The sequence below is a fragment of the Octopus bimaculoides genome, chromosome 11 (genome assembly GCF_046866305.1).
Source record: "Octopus bimaculoides isolate indiv1 chromosome 11, ASM4686630v1, whole genome shotgun sequence".
In the NCBI taxonomy this organism is placed as follows: Eukaryota; Metazoa; Mollusca; class Cephalopoda; order Octopoda; family Octopodidae; genus Octopus; species Octopus bimaculoides.
Window position 1 is genome coordinate 67,962,171 of NC_142938.1, and position 24,772 is coordinate 67,986,942.

General features: G+C 39.2%; 1 protein-coding gene across 1 annotated transcript in view; it reads right to left on the reverse strand.

Annotated features, from left to right (window-relative positions):
* Positions 1-1,562: 1,562 nt before the first annotated feature.
* Positions 1,563-24,772, reverse strand: part of LOC106870964 (uncharacterized) — a 46,396-nt gene continuing 23,186 nt past the window's right edge. Inside the window, exons 2-7 of the mRNA XM_014917209.3 lie at positions 23,186-23,914; positions 19,600-19,938; positions 16,067-16,268; positions 14,082-14,239; positions 12,514-12,575; positions 1,563-5,035 (exon numbers count right to left, since the gene is read on the reverse strand). Coding sequence (XP_014772695.1) covers positions 4,841-5,035; positions 12,514-12,575; positions 14,082-14,239; positions 16,067-16,268; positions 19,600-19,938; positions 23,186-23,914 — 1,685 coding nt within the window. The 3' untranslated portion in view covers positions 1,563-4,840. The remainder of the gene's footprint in view (positions 5,036-12,513; positions 12,576-14,081; positions 14,240-16,066; positions 16,269-19,599; positions 19,939-23,185; positions 23,915-24,772) is intronic.

Sequence of the window (24,772 nt, forward strand, 5' to 3'; positions counted from 1 at the left end):
GATTCAATGACACCGCCAGCCAAGAACAAGTGTAGATAGGAAACTAATACAATATAGGGGCAGGAATGGGTGTATGGTTAAGAAGCTTGGTTTGCAACTCTGTGATTTTGGGTTCAGTTCCATTGTGCAACACCCAAGACCGACCAATGTCTTGTGAGTGAATTTGATAGACAGAAATTGTGTAGAAGCTGTGTAGAAGGTGGTGAGCTGGCAGAGTGGTTAGCACGCCGGGCGAAATGCTTAGCGGTATTTCGTCTGCCATTACGTTCTGAGTTCAAATTCCGCCAAGGTCGACTTTGCCTTTCATCCTTTCGGGGTCGATAAATTAAGTACCAGTTGCGCACTGGGGTCGATCTAATCGACTTAATCACTTTGTCTGTCCTTGTTTGTCCCCTCTATGTTTAGCCCCTTGTGGGCAGTAAAGAAATAAGAAACTGTGTAGAAGCCTATGAAGGCACTTCATATTTGAGGCTCTGATGAAGCTATAAGGTGTTGCTCAGGTACTCAACTATGAGTCCACTGCATCTTATAGCAGAAACAGCTGTAAGCTAATGGAGTTCATAAAATAACTGTTTATTCCTTTGTCATTTCATCTTCTTATTACCACTCTGTAGTCGACCTACATTTCATTCTGAAGCATGTGCATATTGAGTGCTACACCAGTCTAACAACGGCTTAGTGAAATATTATATATATACATATATATATATATATATATATATATATACACACACACACACATACAGGGTGCGTAAGATATTTGCGGACAGATTTATGTTTATAAAAAAACAGATATATAACAAATAACTTTATTTATCAAAAAATGCTATGAGGATAAAAATAAACCTTCTTTTCTATGTTATTCAATAAAGCCAGGGGTTATGTGATCATGAAAATTTTCAGCCATCCATTCCTGTGTTACTAGAGCCATGTGTGATAGTGAAAAGTCTTACTGAAACACATACGGTCTTCCATTGCATATTCTGTCTATCCAGGGCTTAGCAACTGGTTCCAGGATCTCAATGTAGGTGGCAGAGTTAACTCTAAGGCCTTGTGGAAAGATGTAAGGAGGCATCACATGTTCTTCATTGCTGAGAACCCCCAAAACCATGACAGTTGCAGGAAATTTTGTATGCATAACACCTGGAACTTCAGAAGGGTCTGCTCATAACTATCTGTCATTTCTTCTGTTAACATTTTGATCTTGGTTGAAGTTTTTCTCTTTCGAGAAAAACCAAATCAAATCTTCTGCTGGATTTTTCAGTTTGTTTAAGAGCCTTTTAGATCTGATGTAGTGATTTTCTTTTGCTTTTTCTGACAAACTGACCTTCTTCTGTCTTTGGTTCACCACTGTTATTCTAGTATGTTCTTCTTTTCCAAAATGATATGCTATAATTTGATGGATGTTTGATTGCTATTTCTAGCAAGTCAAACAACCATATAAGCCCCTTTGTTGGCTCACTTCACTACTGCATCAGGCTTCTTATGTATCTTTCATCGGTGACAGAAAAACACATTTAAATCATTAACACATATAAAAAAGAATAAAAAGGTAACGAATATTTTAAAGAAAATTTTGTTTAATTGCACACATTCTAACACACTTTATGTACATTTCTTCATTAAATGATGTCTCTCAATTATTTTTCAACAAAAATAGTATTAACAAAAGAAGGCATTCATTCAATACTCGGGTTATTTCATGATTATATATACATACACACACACACATAGGTGTATATATATATATATATATATATATATATATATACACACATTTTTCTAAGGTTTCAAATTGGCAAGGTTTCTTGGTTGCTTAGAACAATCAAAATAGCAACTAATGGCTGAATAGAGTCAATGATGCTGCTCCAGTTGAAGGCACAATAATTTATTGAGAAAATGTGTCACTTAAGTACAGATGTAGCTCATTTTTCTCAAGGCTAGGGTACCACAAGTTTAGTAAGTACATAGGAGATTGCCAACGCTAGTGTAATGGCATTTTGACCAGTATATAAGGAGACGCCAACACGGGTGTAATAGTATTTTGACCAGTACATAGGAAATTGTCAACACTAGGGTAATGGTATTTTGACCAATACATAGGAGATTGCCAATAGTAACATAAATAGCATTTTGGGAAGTACATTGGAGATTACCAACAGTGGTACAATGGCATAATGACAAACTCAAAGTAAATAGATAACATTAGTCTGATACATTGCTGTAACATATATATATATATATATATATATATATATATATATATATATATATGTACATACATACACACACACCATATTTTAATGTATAAGGAACCCTTTTTTGTCAAAAATTAGGTTAAAAAATATGGGAGTTTCTTATTCATGGATAGTATTATAATGCCTTACAAAACCTTTTTTCCAAATTTTAAACTCCAAAAATTAGGAGATTCCTTATACACATTAAAATATGGTAGTTAATAAAAAAAACATATATCAGAAAGAAGCACACTCTAAAATATAGAGCAGTAATTATTAGAGTTTATATTGAGTCTGATGAGCTATCCACAAGGCTTTGCTTTGTGGGTGTAAAACCTTAGGTAACTCTATATCAAAATTTTGTTATGTATATATATATATATATATATATATATATATATATATATATATATATATTAGTGACACTATTTTGTCATAACACTGATCAGTCTATATAAGGTATACATCAGTGTTAGTAACTCACTATGCTAATATGTATATACTTAATAACTCACATTGTAACACTGAAGTTACAATACTGGTCAGTATAAAGTAGATAGTTAGCATACAGTCAAAACAGCACCAAGAAAGTACACCAGGTAACTAATACTTGTTGTTTTCCCTATGTCATGTCAGATCTAACTGCACAAGCCTATGATCAAAGGCCTCCCAGTTGTGACAACAATCCCGTTGTATTTTTAAGACAGTAAGATGCGATTTGCATGAAATTTAGCTGCTATTTCTTGTATATTGAGTGACCACATAGAGGCTCCTTCATTATTCCAGCTGTGACAATCCCATCATATTGTTAAGACAGTGTGATTTGCATGAAACCTAGCTGCTATTTCTTACAAATTGAGTGACCACATAGAGGCTCCTCCATTATTCCAGTTGTCACAATCCCATCATATTGTTAAGACAGTGTGATTTGCATGAAATCTAGCTGCTATTTCTAGCATGTTAAGTGACCACATAGAGCCTCCTCCATTATTCCAGTTGTCACAATCTCATCATATTTTTAAGACAGTAAGTGTGATTTGCATAAAATCTAGCTGTTATTTCTAGCATACTGAGTGATCACATAGAGGCTCCTTCATTGGTTCAACAAATACAAGTAAGCTACTATGCTGACCAGTACATACAAGACAGCTATCATTGCAACCACAATGCTGATCAGTACATTGTAAAAAAAAAAAACCCCACTTATTCCATCTTATAACTTCAGCGACAAAAGCATGCCAGGAAACAGACATCTTGTAACAGTCCTGTAGCTGTTCTAATGTAATGCTATCACAGTTATTCAGCATAATATTATCACATTTCAACACCAGCATAACCAATAAGTTCATACTGACATCCAACCCATCTACATGCTGAATCATTTCTCTGTAGAATTCTCAACACACAGTATGTGTCTATTCTGGTGGTCTTCTCTCGTTTAAGAGCAAGAAGAAAGAAATTTCTTTGGTCTCTATAAGTATGAAAGTATGTATGTGTGTGTGTGTATGTGTAAATATATACATACATATATATATATATATATATATATATATATATATATATATATATATATATATATGTAATTACAGTGGAACCTTGGTTTACGTGTGCCTCTCATCACAAACAAACTGGTTTACAAACAATTTTTCGAACATAAAACACTTTGGATGACAAACTGTGTTTTTCAAGTAATGAACACACAAACCATCAACAATGGTTGGCAAACAAGCTAGGAACATCAGTGGGAAAATGTCAGTTACTGTCTAGCTTTTGCTCAGAGCACATCCCTGATAGAATTTGCTGTGCCTTCTCTTGAATTTCATATGGGAAAAATAGTTTCGGTTTATGAACATCTTGGGTGATGAAAAGCCTTCAAGAATGAATGAAATTTGTAAACTGAGGTTCCACTGTATATCACATGCATATATATATATATATATATATAGATATATACATACATATATAGAATATATCTCAAATTAATCATATTATATATATACATATATATATACATATATATATATATATACATATAATATACAATATATTTTAAAATTGTTATATCATATATACACACACATATAAAATATATAAAATACAAACACATATATGCTATATATACATATATATGCATGTGTGTGTGTGTGTGTGTGTGTGTGTGTGTGTGTGTATACACACTGAAGAGTAGTTTTACCAATTTGCTGTGAGATTTCATTGGTTGTATCACATTAACCAACTTAAATCACTACAGATGCTGCTCTTCTCAAACTTAAGGCATTATCTTAGTATTTTATAATGGCCTTGTAATGCAGACTCGTACACACACACAAAATAATAAAAAGGACCATACCATTGTAATAAAACCCCATGGAAAAAAAGTCCATGTCTGAATAAGAAGGTGGGGCAACAAATTTGTTAAGTTCATTTTGTTTTGTTTTGTTTATATCAAATAAATTATGAATGGGGTCATAGAATGTACAACTTTTAAATGTTAATTAAGAGAAGTATAGCATTATTATTATTGCAGTAGATTAGGACAGGTATTGGATACTAATCACAAACATGTTACTGTTCAAGAACGTTCTTTGTTCAGCTTGCTTCATTCAAATGTTTGTTTCTCGCTTCTGTAAAAGAGCTCGTTCCATGTTTTCCTTCTCGACTTTTCGTTTCTCTACTTCACGGAGCAAATTAGTCCGATGGTTTTCATACTGCATGACAATGTTCTGGAGTTCTTGTTTGTAGAGACGTGTGAGGAGGGCGTCAAAGTATTCCAGTTCCCCCAAACGGAACAATGGCCACTGAAAGAGAACAGCAAAATTAAATAAATAAATAAATATATATGTATTTATATATTGTATAAGATATAAGTTAAATATTATGCAACCATCTAAGGGATAGATGTAGCCGTAGGCACTCCTGGTATATTACCTCAGTATGTATGGTCTTTGTTATAAGGTATACGGTAGTAGGTAATTTAAAGGTAAAACTGTGGTTTAATATATATAGAGAGACAATATATGTATATATATATGTAGAAGGTTGAAAAGGAACACACGAGTTGATATATATGGAATAAAAGTCAAGGTAGAAAATGCTAAAATAATTTTATAAAATACATTTCAGTACAATTTAATTGTTTTCCGTAGTTCATCATCATCATCATCGTTTAACGTCCGCTTTCCATGCTAGCATGGGTTGGACGATTTGACTGAGGACTGGTGAAACCGGATGGCAACACCAGGCTCCAGTCTGATTTGGCAGAGTTTCTACAGCTGGATGCCCTTCCTAACGCCAACCACTCAGAGAGTGTAGTGGGTGCTTTTACGTGTCACCCGCACGAAAACGGCCACGCTCGAAATGGTGTCTTTTATGTGCCACCCGCACAAGCCAGTCCAGGGGCACTGGCAACGATCTCGCTCGAAAATCCTACAGGAGCCAGTCAGGCGGTACTGGCAACGGCCACGCTCAAAATGGTGCATCTCATGTGCCACCCGCACAAGAACCAGTCCAGGGGCACTGGCAACGATCTTACTTGGCTTGCCGGGTCTTCTCACGCACAGCCCATTTCCAAAGGTCTCGGTCCGTAGTCATCGCCTCGGTGAGGCCCAATGTACGAAGGTCTTGCCTCACCACCTCAGCCCAGGTCTTCCTGGGCCTACCTCTTCCACGGGTTCCCTCAACTGTTAGGGTGTGGCACTTTTTCACGCAGCTATCCTCCTCCATTCTCACCACATGTCCATACCAGCGCAATCGTCTCTCTTGCACGCCACAACTGATGCTTCTAATGTTCAGCTTTTCTCTCAAGATACTTACACTCTGACGGGTATTCACATTGACATTACACATCCAACGGAGCATACTGGCTTCATTCCTTGCGAGCTTACGTATGTCCTCAGCAGTTACAGCCCATGTTTCACTGCCATGTAGCATGGTTGTTCGTACGCATGCGTCATACAGTCTGCCTTTTACTCTGAGTGAGAGTCCCTTTGTCGCCAGCAGGGGTAAGAGCTCTCTAAACTTTGCCCAGGCTATTCTTATTCTAGCAGCTACACTTTCAGCGCACCCACCCCCACTACTAACTTGGTCGCCCAGATAGCGGAAGCTATCGACTACCTCTAGTTTTTCACCCTGGAATGAGATAGAAGTTGTTTCCTGTTTGTTTGCAGTCTTTATTGCACCTGAACATCTGCCACAAACAAAAACTAACTTGCTAGTTAACCTGCCTTTGATGTTGCTGCACCTCTTATGTGTCCATAGCTTGCACCGGGTACATCTTATAGAGTTACTACCTACTCCTTTTCTACATACTGAGCAGGGCCATCTACCTGAAGGGGTTTGTGTTTTATCTACCTTCCTACTTATTAGGATTTTGGTTTTAGCTAGGTTGACTCTAAGGCCCTTCAATTCTAGACCTTGCTTCCACACCTGAAACTTCTCCTCTAGTTCTGATAGTGACTCCGCAATTAGGGCAAGGTCATCAGCATAGAGGAGCTCCCAGGGGCAACCTGTCTTGAACTCCTCTGTGATTGCCTGGAGGACTATGGTAAATAATAGGGGGCTGAGGACGGAACCTTGGTGGACCCCTACCTCTACCCGGAATTCATTGCTGTACTCATTTCCAACCCTCACCTTACTGGCCGCATCTCTGTACATGGCTCGCACAGCTCTCACTAGCCATTCTTCTATCCCAAGTTTCCTCATTGACCACCAGATAAGGGATCGGGGGACCCTGTCAAAGGCTTTCTCCATGTCAACGAAAGCCAGGTACAGAGGTTTATCCTTGGCTAGGTATTTCTCTTGCAACTGTCTCACTAGAAATAAGGCATCAGTAGTGCTTTTACCTGGCACGAACCCAAACTGCATCTCATCTAAATTGATTCGCTCCCTAATTAGTTGGGCTATGACCCTCTCTGTAACTTTCATAACCTGATCTAACAGCTTGATGCCTCTGTAATTATTTGTATCTAAAGCGTCCCCTTTACCTTTGTAGCAGTTGACTATGATGCTGCTACACCAGTCATAGGGTATGACTCCTTCGTGTATCACCTGGTTCGTAATACGGGTGACTAGGCTATAGCCAACACTGCCAGATATTTTGAGCATCTCTGCAGTGATTCCTGATGGGCCGGGGGCTTTCCCGGTCTTCATACTCTTAATTGCTTTATCTACCCTGGTACTATCAACTCGGATAGCTGGTCCCTCTATTGGGTCGACATAAGGCAGGCTCTCTTTCTCCCATTCATTCTCTTTATTAAGCAATCTATCGTAGTGGCATCTCCAGACCTCTTTCTTTGCATCCTCATTTAATGCAAGCGTACCATCATCCATGCGAACACATTTCTCTCCTACAACATCACTATTCTCTCTCCTACACTGTCTTGCAACCCGAAATACCTCGAGTCTTTGGTCCTCACGGCGCAGAACATTGGCAAATCTTTCCTTATCTGCTTCCCCTCTGGCTAAATAAACCTGTCGCCTAGCCTCCCTTCTGGCACATTGGTACAATTCCCTGCTACCACCGTTCTTCCAGTCCTTCCAAGCTTGTTTCTTTTGTCTAATAGCCCTGTCTACCTCCTTGTTCCACCACCACGTTACTCTGGGTTGGGAGGGGACCTTACACCACCCACAAATCTGGTCGGTGGCTTTCAACAGGTTGTCCCACAGAAATCTCCAATTGTCTTCCACGTTGTATGATGCTATATCCCCTTCTATTTCGTTAAATGCTTCAAGTAACTTGTCTCTAAGTCTCTGTCCGTTTGCAGGGTCTTTAAGCTTCCACACCCTTCTTCTCCAAGCCTGTCTAATTCTGGGCACCCATTTTGCCTTGATCCCAAAGTCGCTAACTACTAATCTATGTTGTGGGGTACATTCTTCGCCAGGGTAGGTTTTGGCATTTATAAGCCGCCCTCTTTCCCTATTTCTGGCGAGGATGTAGTCGATTTGGCTAGAGTGTCTGCCGGAGCGGTAGGTGACTAGGTGACTGGCAGGTTTCCTGAAGTTGGTATTGCAGACTATAAGATTGGTTGCATCACAGAACTCCAGCAGTCTGGTTCCCTCCTCGTTGCGGGAACCGAAGCCATAGCCTCCATGTATGCCATGGAAGCCCCCAGCACGACGTCCGACATGACCGTTGAAGTCTCCAGCCACAAAGAGAAGGTCCCTGTCACTCGTCGACGAGGTAGTTTGCAAGAGGGTGTCATAGAATTGGTCTTTCAGACCATCTGGTAGCCCAGGTTGAGGTGCATAGGCTGAGATGACAGTAGCTAATCTATGATGAAGCACTAGTCTGATCTTAAGTACTCTGTCACTTACTCTAACGACCTCGATTACCTTATCCACCCATTTCTCCGCTAGAAGTATTCCTACGCCCCCGACCCCGTCAGTGTTCCCTGCCCAGAAAATCTTGTACCTGTGTTCTTTGCCTGTGAGGAACCTTGCAGAACCTCCTCTCCATCTTACTTCCTGGATGCAGCACATATCTACGCATCTCCGTTCAAGCATCTCAACAATTTCACCAGATCTACCTTTCAGCGTGCCGACGTTGAGAGTGCCAATCCTAACAGTATGGGTGTTGGGGGTGTGGGCCTGTAGCCTGGGAAGAGGAAAAGCAGTGTCGTGTACCTGAAAAGAAAACTTGCAATTGGAAGAATTCATAAGCAAAACATTACCTACAACCTGCAAACATTTCTCAACCTTAATGCGCTACCCAAAGGTAGGGGAGAGGATGGCCAAGGCCACTAGATGGGTTCCGGGAGACAGCCGAGGTTGACAGGATGACAAAGGGATGAACTTCCGGTGGAGGGGGCGGGATGACAGAGGAATGAACTTCCGGTGGAGGGGGTGGGATGACAGAGGAATGAACTTCCGGTGGAGGGGGTGGGATGACAGAGGAATGAACTTCCGGTGGAGGGGTGGGATGACAGAGGAATGAACTTCCGGTGGAGGGGGTGGGATGACAGAGGAATGAACTTCCGGTGGAGGGGTGGGATGACAGAGGAATGAACTTCCGGTGGAGGGGGTGGGATGACAGAGGAATGAACTTCCGGTGGAGGGGGCGGGATGACAGAGAAATGAACTTCCGGTGGAGGGGGTGGGATGGCAGAGGAATGAACTTCCGGTGGAGGGGGTGCGATGACAGAGGAATGAACTTCCGGTGGAGGGGGTGGGATGACAGAGGAATGAACTTCCGGTGGAGGGGTGGGATGACAGAGGAATGAACTTCCGGTGGAGGGGGGGGTGGCAGAGGAATGAACTTCCGGTGGAGGGGGTGGGATGACAGAGGAATGAACTTCCGGTGGAGGGGGTGGGATGGCAGAGGAATGAACTTCCGGTGGAGGGGGTGGGATGACAGAGGAATGAAACTTCCGGTGGAGGGGGTGGGATGACAGAGGAATGACAGACGAATGAACTTCCGGTGGAGGGGGTGGGAGGGCGGGTTACCGCCAGCGAGTAGAGAGGGCTCTTAATTGTAGATTTTAAATATTTGAGAGACAACAATGCATAAATCGTAATTTTTTTTAAAAGAGCAATGAATTCTGGGTGATTAGAATATAACGTAGCATGAATTTAGGAAGCTTAGAAAATGAATAAGCATGAATTTAAGACAACAACTGAATTCAATTGAATTTCATGGAGAGAAACAAGAAAGCGCAAGGTATTGAGATGTTTGAGGCCGTAAATAAATAAAAATCTCTATCTTATCTGCATCTTGGGTATTTCGTCGTAGTACGTCAGCTAGATAATTTAGAATGGGTTTCTCATTTATATATAGCCAGAACCTGAAGACCTTAAAGGAAAAACTACGAAGGGGGAGAGAGAGGATGGAGGGGTAGACAGAGGCATGGCGGGAGAAAAGATCATCATCATCATCATCATATATATATATAAAGAGAGAGAGAGAGAGAGAGAGGGAGAGGGGGGACCAGTCAAGCAGCACATCACGCTGTAATTCTTGGGCTGAGAAATCAACACTTAAAAGCCATAATTTTAAGGAGCGATAAGAATTTTTGAATAAAGGAAAATGGGTAGTGGTGGTGGGTAGGTACCGCCAGCGAGTAGAGAGGGCTCTTAATTGTAGATTTTAAATATTTGAGAGACAACAATGCATAAATCGTAATTTTTTTTAAAAGAGCAATGAATTCTGGGTGATTAGAATATAACGTAGCATGAATTTAGGAAGCTTAGAAAATGAATAAGCATGAATTTAAGACAACAACTGAATTCAATTGAATTTCATGGAGAGAAACAAGAAAGCGCAAGGTATTGAGATGTTTGAGGCCGTAAATAAATAAAAATCTCTATCTTATCTGCATCTTGGGTATTTCGTCGTAGTACGTCAGCTAGATAATTTAGAATGGGTTTCTCATTTATATATAGCCAGAACCTGAAGACCTTAAAGGAAAAACTACGAAGGGGGAGAGAGAGGATGGAGGGGTAGACAGAGGCATGGCGGGAGAAAAGATCATCATCATCATCATCATATATATATATAAAGAGAGAGAGAGAGAGAGAGAGGGAGAGGGGGGACCAGTCAAGCAGCACATCACGCTGTAATTCTTGGGCTGAGAAATCAACACTTAAAAGCCATAATTTTAAGGAGCGATAAGAATTTTTGAATAAAGGAAAATGGGTAGTGGTGGTGGGTAGGTACCGCCAGCGAGTAGAGAGGGCTCTTAATTGTAGATTTTAAATATTTGAGAGACAACAATGCATAAATCGTAATTTTTTTTAAAAGAGCAATGAATTCTGGGTGATTAGAATATAACGTAGCATGAATTTAGGAAGCTTAGAAAATGAATAAGCATGAATTTAAGACAACAACTGAATTCAATTGAATTTCATGGAGAGAAACAAGAAAGCGCAAGGTATTGAGATGTTTGAGGCCGTAAATAAATAAAAATCTCTATCTTATCTGCATCTTGGGTATTTCGTCGTAGTACGTCAGCTAGATAATTTAGAATGGGTTTCTCATTTATATATAGCCAGAACCTGAAGACCTTAAAGGAAAAACTACGAAGGGGGAGAGAGAGGATGGAGGGGTAGACAGAGGCATGGCGGGAGAAAAGTTATAGTTGAAAAAGTCTCAATGACTGAAACTGGTATTGAAATGTTTTTTATAAAATTATTTTAGCATTTTCTACCTTGACTTTTTTTCCATACGTGTATATATATATATATATATATATATATATATACACATACATGGTGAGGCAGAGAGGACAGACGTTTTTGAAATGGCTATTCCTCAGCCCCAGGGAGAGGGACATATGTCCGACAGATACCATTCACTCTGTGGTGTCTTAGCATCTATTTTTTTCTTTTCAGGTGAAGCCATGGCGCTGTGGACGATAGAGCATTGTGTGTTTGCCTACAACAATTACATGAAGAATAACAAGTCTGTCACAACAGTTCTGCATGAGTTTTGGCGCCACTTCAACGTGCAGTGAAATCAGGCTGTTCCCACCTGTAACAGAATCTGACATTGGGTGAATGCACTTTTTACATGAGGTACACTAATGAACAGGAGACCGGTTGGGATGCCACGAATGGTACGGACCCCAGAAAATGTGGAACGCATCAGACAAGCTTTGATACAGAGTCCGAATCACTCTACTCGGAGGCATTCCACTGAACTTGGCATCAGTAATCGATCAATAAAGCATATTCTGCATGAAGACTTGCACTTCCACCCATACAAATTGGTCTTTGGGCAACAGTTGAAACCATGGGACAATGCACAGCAGCTTAACTTTGCATGTCAGATGGAAGCAATTTTTGAGGCAAAGGACAACCTCATTTTGTTAATGAGTGATGAAGCTCATTTTCATCTCAATGGCATGGTGAATCAACTGAACTGTTGCTATTGGGCTCTTGAAAATCCAAGAGAACTGCACAAAAGACCAAAGTGGTTGGCATTAGGAAGGGCATCCAGCTGTAGAAACATTGCCACATCAGATTGGAGCCTGGTGCAGCTGCTGGCTTTCCAGACCTCAGTCACACCATCCAACCCATGCCAGCATGGAATACAGACGTTAAACGATGATGATGATGATGATGATACATATGTAGTACATGTGAATGTCATGAAAAACTTTCAAAATGAGATCAATAGTTAGAAATCTTGAGGCATGCAGAGTTATGTACCTTGTTCAGAGATTCTATACCACGGGCGTAGTAGAAATTACGACCATATTGGTCTGTAAACTAGCATCATCTTTACTTCACAGTCATTGCACACACACACACACAAACACACGCACAATCTGTATACGATTACCTTTAATTTGTGATCATGGTCCTGATTGGCTTTGCAGTAAATATACATCCAGTCTGGAATTTCTGCAAAGAGAAATATTATGGAAGTCTTGATTTAATAATAATAATAGTAATAAATTTATTAATCCAATTTACAACAAATATTTTTTTATTGATTACAATAAGTAAAGATTACAAAAAAATTTTTTTTCACAAATTGCATAAAAATCGGAATAAGCCCTTTTGGCAGCTTGACTGATTTGGGCACATTTGGCAGGAGGTGAAAAAAAAAATTAAATAGGTCAATCATTATAAAAAAAAAGGGGGGGGGGAGATCCGTTGCATGCAATCAACCCAGTCAAAAACATATAAAAAATAAATATTACAAATGTTACAAAATTTTGGCTCAAGGCCAACAGTTTTGGGGGAGGGCATAAGTCAATATCATCTACCCCAGTGCACAACCGGTACTTATTTTATTATCCTTTCAAGGATGAAAGGCAAAGTCAACCTCAACCATCCAAAATATCATTGCATGATTTGTATTATTATCACCAACCACTTCACAGGATGTACTGGGCACCTTTTACATGGCACCAGCACTGATGAGGTTTCCAAGTGTACACAAGACAAGACTCCTCAACAGAGTGAGGTGTAGTATTGAGGGATATGAAAGTATGATAGAATGAAAGGAGCAAATAAATGTCTTGTTGAAGAGGTGAATACATGACTTACCCATCTGGAAAGAGAAAGAGATGTGAAGTTTAAGGTGTGAGGTGAGTATGAGAGAAAGAAATAGGATAGAGGATCAGAAAAGATGAGTGAGTAGGTAAATGCACTAAAGTGAAAGTAGTGTCACCAATGATTAGAAATGGGAACTGAGTTGAACACAGTGAATATCAATTTGGGGAGAGGAAGTAGAAGAAAGGAAATAGGAGTGGTTAAACAAGGAGGAGATAAGGGACAGTAGTAAGGATACAATATGAGGTGCAGACAAGTGAATGATACCAATTACTGTACCCTACAATAATTACTTCAAATTACATTTTGGTTATTTCATCCACAAACTTTATTTAGATCCTGTTTCAAATTTCACTCTCTCTGGTCACTGGTTCTTTAATATGTGTGATAAGACTTTGTTGTGGAGGCGCAATGGCTCAGTGGTTAGGGCAGCGGACTCGCAATCATAAGATCGCGGTTTTGATTCCCAGACCGGGCGTTGTGAGTGTTTATTGAGTGAAAACACCTAAAAGCTCCACAAGGCTCCGGCAGGGGGGGGGCGAACCCTGCTGTACTCTTTCACCGCAACTTTCTCTCACTCTTACTTGCTGTTTCTGTTGTGCCTGTAATTCAAAGGGTCAGCCTTGTCACACTGTGTCACGCTGAATCTCCCCCCGCCCACCCAGAACTACGTTAAGGGTACACGTGTCTGTGGAGTGCTCAGCCACTTGCACGTTAATTTCACGAGCAGGCATGTTCCGTTGATCGGATCAACTGGAACCCTCGACGTCGTAAGCGACGGAGTGCCAACAACAACAAGACTTTGTTATATAGCATTATAGAATACTCATTAAAATTATTTACTCTTACCTTCATGTAAATATGGGTTAGCTGGCACCAACAAATTAGACTGTCTATACTCTATCTGTTTCGGGATAACTAGTTCTTGTGGAGCACAGATAATGTTCTGTTGATGTGGTAAAACTGGAGCACAAGGATGATGGTATTGGGCAACTTTCAAAATATAACTGCAAAAGGAAAATAAAAGTCATTAATTAGTAATTTCGCATTGGGAATTATAAAAAATAAGAATTAGAGATTTTGTAAAATTCCCCCATCCATCCATCTTCTCCATCCATTACTCCTGAAAGGGTCATGAGGATAGAGTCCTCAGGCACCTTCCTCATAGGATCCCATCAAAAGCAACCATCATTGGACTTTCTGGCTGGATTCCCAAGTATGACCAGCTGAGACTATGGCTATTGTCCATCCAACTCATTCTTGGTCTATTCCCTAGGTCTCCTACCAGTTGGCTCAGTTTGAAGAATCTGTCTTGTGATCCCTTCTGGTGGTATTTTAACCATATGTCTGTAGTACCAGAACCATGATCTTTCAATGCAGAGAAGTAGCAGTTCAAACTGGGGAGACTTCCTGATCTCTGAGCTACACACATGGAATTTATAATTTGTAATTTTTTTCTTTTTTGTCAACAGCATCATAAAAATTTAATGTCTAGACACTTTTTGAAATGTGAGGGATTTAAGAAACTTCACACACTATGTGTTGCCAAAAGGATCCTGGGGATGTAAACTGATCTTTCTGGAAATAAATAATGTTTTAAGAGTTATGAAACATTACAAGATTATCAGTTTTCCATGGAGGAATGGAAGAGGAAGAATTGCTGATGTTAGCAGTGAACATTACGCTTAAACACTGGAGGTGTAATAGTTTTATGCTGTCAACTTAATGTGACAGTCCCCTGGAGGGAATAATACTACTGTTGGTTAGACCTAAGAAGCTGCACTGCTTCCTGTTGGCCTTGACACATTTCCTGTGTCCTTATGTTTACAAGGGGGAGACAAGCACCTCCACCCAGCTAAGCCTGCATCCAGAGACATGTTTCTGAGTCTTTGCTCATTATCAGTCTGGAGCAGCATGACCTGCTAGTCTCCCCCTTGTAAACATAAGAGCACAGGAAATGTGTCAAGGCCGACAGGAAGCAGTGCAGCTTCGTAGGTCTAACCAACAGTAGTATTATTCCTTTCATGGGACTGTCACATTAAGTTGACAGCATACAACTACTTCATCGTATTACTACTGCATAAATCTCTCTGAGAGATTTAGAAATGTATTATTTCTAAACTGGAGGTGTGGTATTATCATGGGAGTGTGAACTAAATATACTCAGAGATGACTGATGGAAGGACATTGTCAGCAGAAGTAAATCTAGGACATCTCATACAGAAGCTTTGAATCCACTCGATTAGCTTAGAATATAATCTATAAGAAGGATGTTGACAGGCGATTGCCATGCTACACTTTGGTGGTACTTGGATAATACAGTCGGTACAAACACAATTTTGCTTTCAAATTACTTACAAGTGCACAACACTTAACTTTAATTCAAGCCTCCAAATGAAGCTACACAACACAGTAACAATAATACAATTAGCTACAAAATTCTTCATTCATTCAGTTCAAAACTATCCCAAACAACTAACCGGATTATATAGACCCCATAATTGTCCTCGACAGATATCACCATTGTATGTTTTAAAAACTATGTTGCAACTACACTGACAAAAGATTATAAAGGTTCTAAAAATCAAACATTAAAGGAGAATATTTAGTGAGCTTTAGCAGATTAAGAGCAGAGTTCTAGCAACCCTAGGTTTCTAGCCATTTTTACCTCCTCATGCTACTAGATCTCAAAGTAGTAGTAATGACTTAGTGAAAATCTGCAATATTTATTATAATTCTAATCAGAAGACCATCTTTCATCCAAATGTGTCATTGCTAATCTTAACAGACTGCCATGAGGAAACAAAGAAAATCTGAGCAGAGTAGAATCTTACTTGACATAAAATACACCATATTCTTTTGATTCTATCCTCTCCCATCCCATTGGTAAGTTATCTTTCTCAAAAGGATGGCTCCAATGCGTAGTTTGTGTATTGTGATCGATATAGTATTTGCGTCCGCGTACAGTCCAGTCTAAAGACCAGCCTGGTGGTAGGGATAACTCTTCCTGTCCCATGTAGCTTCCTGACCCATAACCTACAAAGAAAGAAAGAAGAAAAAACACAGGAATATAATTACAATAATTAAATAGTCTTCCAGCTACGACAATACAGTCAGACAAGACATTTTAAACAAAACAGTACAGTAATAGAATATTTAGCAATTCATTTTCACGAAAAAACTTGTTTGCAAATATATATGTATATATATATATATATATATATATATATATATATATGGGGGGGGGATCATTTACGAAAAAAACAACAGACGAAGACAGGTGGTGTAAACAACAAATGGATGTATTAGTTTAACGCTCGGGAATAGAGAAATTCTTTGACGTTTCGAGCCTATGCTCTTCAACTGAAAGGAACACAGAAAGAAACAAGGAGAGAAAAAAGGAGAAAAAAATGAGGAGAAAAAATATATATAAAAATCAAAAAAGTAGCATACATCCTTTTTTTGAGATGGTAGGGCATGTATTTAAGGGAGATCTGGATGGTATTTCTTGCAGATCGAAGAACAACGTAAACACTTCCTAGTCGTTCGACCACGATATGCTTACAGTATCTAGCAGTGTCCAACGGTCGCTCATCTAAGTAATCAGACGAGAGTCAGTGTTTTTAACACGACAGGACCGTTAAAGGAAACCTAACATGTAGGAATTTCGTTTTATTTTTGTCTTCGAAGAGTCGCCTCCCTTGACTACATTCGCAACTACTTTTAAAACAATCATCGTTCTTTCGTTTTCAATAGAGATTCAAACTTCTTTATGCTTTAAGGCAGAATGTTTTACGCATGGTTGTCTGTTTGTCTATGTGTCCTTGAGGAATTCTATATGTTGATAACCCCGTTATCGTTACACAATCAGTTGAAGTATTGACGAAATGGTTCCAAGCCGACAAGAATAATCAAGTCAAAATCTTAAAGGTTAACATTACAATCATCATCATCATCACTATTGTCACCATTTAACGTCCACTTTTCCATGGTCAGACAGAATTTGTTAAGGCAAATTTTCTACTCATATGTGTCAGATCCTATTGTGTCTGCATTTAATATGCAGAACATCCTCCCAAGCTATTTTCCCTCAGTCATATTACTGATATTCATAATCAGCATCACCACATCTTCCTCAGTATCTATTGTGTGTGTGTGGGGGGGGGGTGTTTGGAGAGAGAAAGAGAGACCAATGAAGCATACATTATTCAGTCAGTTTGCAGAAACTTTACATGTTCTTTTTTCATTCTTTCCCTCTTCATTTCCTCTTATTCCTTTCTGTGGAAGAGTGTAGGCTCATAATGTGAAAGATTTTTTTCATTTTTCCCAAGCATCAAACTAATACACTTGCTTGTTCATACAGCTGTCTTCAACTTTTGTTTTTTTAATAAATTTCAACTATATATTGATATGATGTGCCAGAGGTAAACCAGCACATGCTGTTGGACCCCACAGCTGGTATAGGGGGTTGCACTCTATGCCTTGACCTGAGCATAGAATGGGTCTCGCCTATTTGAGCTGGGAAATGAATGGAATGCTTGGTGTGCCTTGTTGGCTACCCGCTTCTAAAAAAAATGGGCAATAAGCCTGCATATATAAAAAAATATATATATATACATGGTGGGCTCTCCGATCAAAGACAACATATGAGTGTTCAGCTTTTACCAAATGATCTGCACAAATAATTTGTTTATAGTGATCAAATGTATGTGCCATACATTAGCTAACTCCATCTATAAAATCGATGTTGCCTGAACAGGTGCACAGTGGACCACACGTCAGGTAACAAAGTGATCACAGAGCAATGCAGAGATGAAGTGCTTTGCTTAAGAATACAACACAGAACCCAGTTTCGCAATTTTGAGTGCAACATCTTAACCACTAGGCCATGTGTCTTCTCTCACACACACAAGGTACAGGTATGGTGTGATTTAGAAGCTTGCTTCCCAACTATGTGGTCTTGGGTTCAGTCCCACTAATGGCATCTTGGACAATTGTTTTTTTACTGTAGCTCTGGGCCTTGTAAGTGGATTAGGTAGACAAAAACTGAAAGAAGCTCGTGCTATATATGTGTGTGTGTGTGTAACCTTGTCTAGACTTCACATGATTGCAAACGAACAAATAAGGTTGTTCATTTCCAATCCTTCATAGAAAACATGTCTGACCATGGGAAAATATTACCTTGCTTGGAAACAAATAAGGGTTGGTGACAAGAAGGGTACCTGTCATAGGAAATCTGCCTTAACAAGTTCAGTCTGACCCAAGCAAACACGGAAAAATAAACATTAAATGATGATGATGATATATATCAAAAAGTCCTTAGTGTTAATATTTGTCCACTAAGCATGTACTTCTTTGCATTTAAATAATTATGATTAAAGTTTTAATTTATGCACTTTATTTTAATATTTAAATCACTTTTGTTTATCTTTAAAGGTGTTTATTATTTCTTTATATTTCATTCCCCCGCCCCCACTGAATTTTTCAAATTGTAATGGTAATTTGTGAATTATTTAAAACTTAATTCTATATATTAATACTGACCGACTAAGTTTGCTTAGATAGGGGAGAATACTCAGTCTTTCTTGGCTTGATTGGATAAATAAATAACTGAATAACTCTCGGGCAGACAGATTATTTAGATTTTTGTTCATTTATAGTTTATTATTTTTCCATAACAGCAACAGTACTTGGAGGTTTTAACAAATTCAAATAATTTAAAAACTGATGACGCAATTACTTTTACAACACGATGCTACCCCTAGCATTATTTACTTAGCTGTGTGGTCCGAGGAGTGAGTGAAATATTATGAATCAGGCAGTTATGCACCTCACCTAGAGTTGCAACACAACAAAGTTATCCTCTTTTACTTGTTTCAGTCATTTGACTGCGGCCATGCTGGAGCACCGCCTTTAGTCGAGCAAATCGACCCCAGGACTTATTCTTTGGAAGCCTAGTACTTATTCTATCGGTCTCTTTTGCCAAACCGCTAAGTTACGGGGACATAAACACACCAGCATTGGTTGTCAAACGATGTTGGGGGGACAAACACAGACACACAAACACCTGCATACACATATATATATATATATTCATACATATATACGACGGGCTTCTTTCAGTTTCCGTCTACCAAATCCACTCACAAGGCTTTGGTCGGCCCGAGGCTATAGTAGAAGACACTTGCCCAAGGTGCCACGCAGTGGGACTGAACCCGGAACCATGTGGTTGGTAAGCAAGCTACTTACCACACAGCCACTCCTGCGCCTATGTTAGTATTTAATACATGACCCTGTAGTCAGTAACCCAAAACCCTAAACCCTGCAACCATTGTACTTTGTAATCAAATAAAATGAAACAACTAACCGGTGGTAGAAGAAGATGGTGTAGTACTGCCACTAACATGTACAAGTTCCTGATTGGTTCCAGGAACTGGTATCACTGCCTGTTGGTGCGCACCAACATTGCCAACGGTAGCTGTTTGGTTTTGCTGAGCATAGTGGTTGCGGATTTCTTGATGGTATTGTTGAATCTGGTAGTTCTCATCACATTGGTTGTAATACTCAGGAGTATAGCCAGAAGTAGCATTGTAAGCTTTAGCAGCACTATATACATTTGTGTTATTGTTATAACTGGTCACTACTGTCGTACCAACAGACTGTAACTGTGATGGATTTGTTGTTTCTTCATTTTTCATTGTAGCTTCTGCAAAAACAATGTTAAATTAATAGGTTTTTATGGTCAAACTGGAACTTTCCCATGTCCGTTATATACTTTATACATAAGATGCAACTGCTTTGGCTAACAGTTTTAATTCAGAAGGTATGTAAAAGTTAACACTATTCTATTGTACTCTTTTTCTTTTGTGTGTGGTGGGGGGAATCATATGGTATCTAAAGTGAATGCTTCCCTGAAATATTTACAAGAGTATCAATTGCACATTACAGTATATTTACTGAGTGATTGTTTTTTCACTGCTCCAGCATATTTGGAGAAGTCTATGCTTTACTGAGGTGGTTGAATAAGGCTGAAACAAGTCTGGAGTTGTTTCCCTCATTTGACAAAAGGCTCAGAAGACTATTAGTCAGTAACTAATAGGGTTTATTCTTTGCAACATATTTTTTTTTCTAATTAACTCCCTTCATTAAAATGCTAAGACAAGATGTAACTGTGCCTTGTCTACGTAGCTGCAACTGTACCGTGTTTATATAGGAATAATGGAACTGTGCCATAAATAAGATGGAACAGTGCCAGGTCTACATAGCTGCAACTGTACCATACCACAAGCACATGCATAGCTCCACTTCATAGCATCTTAGACAAGTGTCTTCTACGCAAGCATTGGCTTGACCAACTCATGTGAGTGGAATTTGATAGCTGGAAACTGTACAGAAACCCTTCATATACGTGTGTGTGTGTGCACGTCCATATCTGTGCTTATGCATATACTGGCCTAAAAACAGGTGTTGTCCATTTATAACTGTAACTTAGCAGTTCGAAAAATTGGTATAACAAAATACTGAGCTGAAATAAATACTAAGGTTGATATGACTGACTAAAACCCTTGAAGGCAGTACCCCAGCATGGGCTGAAGTCCAATGACTGAAACCAGTAAAAGAATGTACTTAGATAAGTTGTATTGTCTATGTCTCGGTCTGTCACAAGCCCTAGAACTTATAAGGCTAGACAACCAGGTTTCCATGGAATATAAGTGCATGAGATTACAACACTCACCCTGAATGGGATGCCAATCCATTGTAGGGTTAACTCCCCTAGCTGTTGCTGGAAATCATTTACAGTAGACAACCCATGCCTGTTCAACCCAAGCTAACGTGGAAAATGGATGTAAAAGGATGATGATGCTGAGGGGCTGAAGTAACATGAAATGAAGTGTTTTGCTCAAGACCACAATGCATTGCTTGACCTGGAAATTGAAACCATGACCTTACAGTCGTGCGTGCACCACCTTAACCATTAGGCCGTATGCCATAATTGTCTGTGTCTGCACAGATGAAATGGAAATTTTAGAGCTGTAATCACCTGGCAAGAGATTTAACTTACGACAGTGTGTTGAAACTGGAACAAAGTGTTGAAGGGTCGTTTTCTTAGGCATTTAAAAAACATGCGAAGTTGCAGTGGAATTGTGTCAATGACCAGATCATAAAAATATGATATAAACTTATATAAATATGATATAAACTATTTATGATATCATAATATAATGTCCATCTTCCATACTGGCATGTATGTGTTTGTCCTCCCAACATCGCTTGACAACCAATGCTGGTGTGCTTACGTCCCCGTAACTTAGCAGTTCAGCAAAAGAGACCGATAGAATAAGTACTAGGCTTCCAAAGAATAAGTCCTGGGATCAATTTGCTCAACTAAAGGCGGTGCTCCAGCATGGCCGCAATCAAATGACTGAAACAAGTAAAAGAGTAAAGAGTAAAAAAGTATCTAGAACTTTATTATCCAATGTCTTGCCTTTAAGACAGAGAAAGATTTGGTTTGTGTGACTTCAGTTTGTTATCAAGGATATTTTTACAACTGGATGGTCCTCTCTAGTTCCAACCAATGTATTTATCGTTGGTTAGAACTTGGTAGTCTCCAACTTAAGGGTGATTCTACCTGCAGGCATGGCTGTGTGGGTAAAAAGTTCACCTCCCAACCACATTGCTTTGGGTTCAGTCCCACTACATGGTGCCTTGAGCAAGTGTCTAATATGGTACTATGTCTTTTTGTCCGATGTCACTTCGTCAAGCATTTTTTTGTCAAATGATTTTTTTGCCCAACAACAAATCCTATCAATAAAATTCTCAATGATTATTTGATTTTGATGTTCACCTTTTTTTCTAAAAAGTTTATTTAAAATTAGACAAAAAGTCGTTGGACAAAAAAAAATCATCGGACAAAAAGACATTGGACCAAAAGATGTGAATGAAGTGATGGACAAAGTAACATCAGACGAAAAGTCAGTTCACATTCTAATATAGCCACAGGGCAATTGAAGCCTTATGAATGAATTTGGTTAGCTGAAGTTCAGTCATGTGTATGCGTGTGAAAATGCTTGTGCTTCCTTTGATAGGGAGCATAAAAAGGGGAAGCATTCTGTTTTAAGGGAATGAGCTTGTGATGATGACTAATAAAATACACTCCTAATCTCATTAACTAAGAGTTTCAATAATTACTAGTAGAAATTCCTCTGTTCTATCATTAAGCATTATTACTGATCAAAAGTAGAAGACATGAAGTAGAGATAGCTGTGACTGTACAGTGCCAGGTTAAAATGTTTAACCCTTTTGTTACCATATTTCTGTTGAGATGTTCTGTGTTTCTTTCAATTAATTTTAAAATAACAAAGAATTTAGTAAAATAACTTAGTTATCATTAAGCTAGTGTTAAGAACATAAATTGTGACTAAGATCTGGTGGAAGAATTTAATTCAAAACTTATGCAAACAAGACATTTGTACTACAGAGCCAGAGCCGGTTTCAGCCAGGTTGGTAACAAAAGGGTTAACAGCATCTAATTTAGTCTCACTAGATTCTTAGTTCAATTCCTCCTCAAGTAAGTGTTAGCATTTATCACACCTGGGTTGCTGATGAAATAAATACCTGTTTATATCAGCTATACAAATTGATTATACTGCTTCTCCTTCATAAAATTGGTCTCATACATATGTTAACTCTTTTGCCTGTCTAAAGTATTTTTACAAGTTTGTCCTAAACGTCTATGCTTGTTGTCAGACTTCTAGTTAGCCCTAGATATTTCATACGTTCTGAGTAATAAAAAAACTTTCCTTCCATAAGAGCAAAGTTACTCTGGTGGCTAAAAAAAAAAAAATATATGATGCATGGATGCTATGGAAATATGCCACCATATAACATGTGTGATATGGGGACAGGCAAAGAGTTTAAAAAGCAAACCCAAGCAAATATCGAAGTTATCTCACCTTCTCTTATAGATGCAAGTGAATTATCTGGTTTCATCTTTGAATGCAGGGACTGTGGTGAGGGAGGTGGTGGTGCACTCGGTGTAAGTGACTGGTGGTGGGCACCTTGATTAAGAATTGCTCGAGGTACCACCCGACCAGGGTTTGCAGCAGTCTGACTTGGCACCAACAAAGCCCCGTGCTGTTGCTGATGTTGATGATGTAAACCAACCTGGTTCAGCTGTGGGGATGCACTTCCACTTTGAGGACCCATTTGCTGCTGATTGCAAGTTGCAGTTTGGTGCTGTTGCGCATTGTGGTGTGACTGTAGCTTGGGAGAGTCTTGTGAATTGGACCGATAGTTGGTCAGTGACATGTTCTGAAAAGCTTGGTTGAAATTAGAGGCCGACCCATAGCCAGATGATGAGAAGGTTGAGGCAGGAGAATGTCCTGGTGACGGGGTAGAAGATGGGGCTGGTGAAGAAGCTGCATTAAGGTTCTGGTATATATGGCCAGCTGGGTTGTTGGCATTGGAGTTACAATTAGAATTGGTATTGGGGGAAGAAACACCTCCACTACTGTGGGAAGTTGGGGAATAATTTGAGGAATGACATGGTACCTTTGGTGCTGAGATGTATGAATGGCCACTATAAGCAAAGCTATTTACAGATTGTTGTGGTGCGTAAGAAGCCAAGGTTTTCGTACTTCGACGTTGAAATACATTGGTGTGCCGTACAGGAGTATCATAATCTAAAAGATAGAAAATTAAGAAATTAGTCATTTAGTGCAAAAATATTAAGTGTATATAAATAATGTATGTACATGTAATTAGTGCAGTTGGAGTTGTAAAAGATACATGGACATATCAGACACATTATCAGCAATTTCAGCAGCACATATTCAGCAAAAAAACTGTTTTTAGTTCATTACAGCATGTAATATTTAAAGCAATCTAGTGGTACATTACAAAATATTACAAAAGAACCTTAGAAAACATTACTCTTTTACTCGTTTCAGTCATTTGACTGTGGCCATGCTAGAGCACCGCCTTTAGTTGAGCAAATCAACCCCAGGACTTATTCTTTGGAAGCCTAGTACTTATTCTATTGGTCTCTTTTTGCTGAACTGCTAAGTTACGGGGACATAAACACACCAGCATCGGTTGTCAAGCGATGTTGTGGGGACAAACACAGACACACAAACATATACACACACATACATATATATATATATATACATATATACGACGGGCTTCTTTCAGTTTCCATCTACCAAATCCACTCACAAAGCTTTGGTCGGCCCGAGGCTATAGTAGAAGACACTTGCCCAAGGTGTCACGCAGTGGGCCTGAACCCGGAACCACGTGGTTGATAAGCAAGCTACTTACCACGCAGCCACTCCTACGCCTACGGCTTGGGGATTTTTTTTATCATTGAGGTTTACTCCTCTCTGGTGATTATTTTAGTCTGGCTCTACTAGGAGATGAACTCCTGCCAGCATTGCTCTCGGGATCATTGGAGCATGCATATAAGACATATAAAAATATTTTTAAAAAATATAATTTTTAAATATACATAACATAAAATTTATAAACAATGTATACAGATG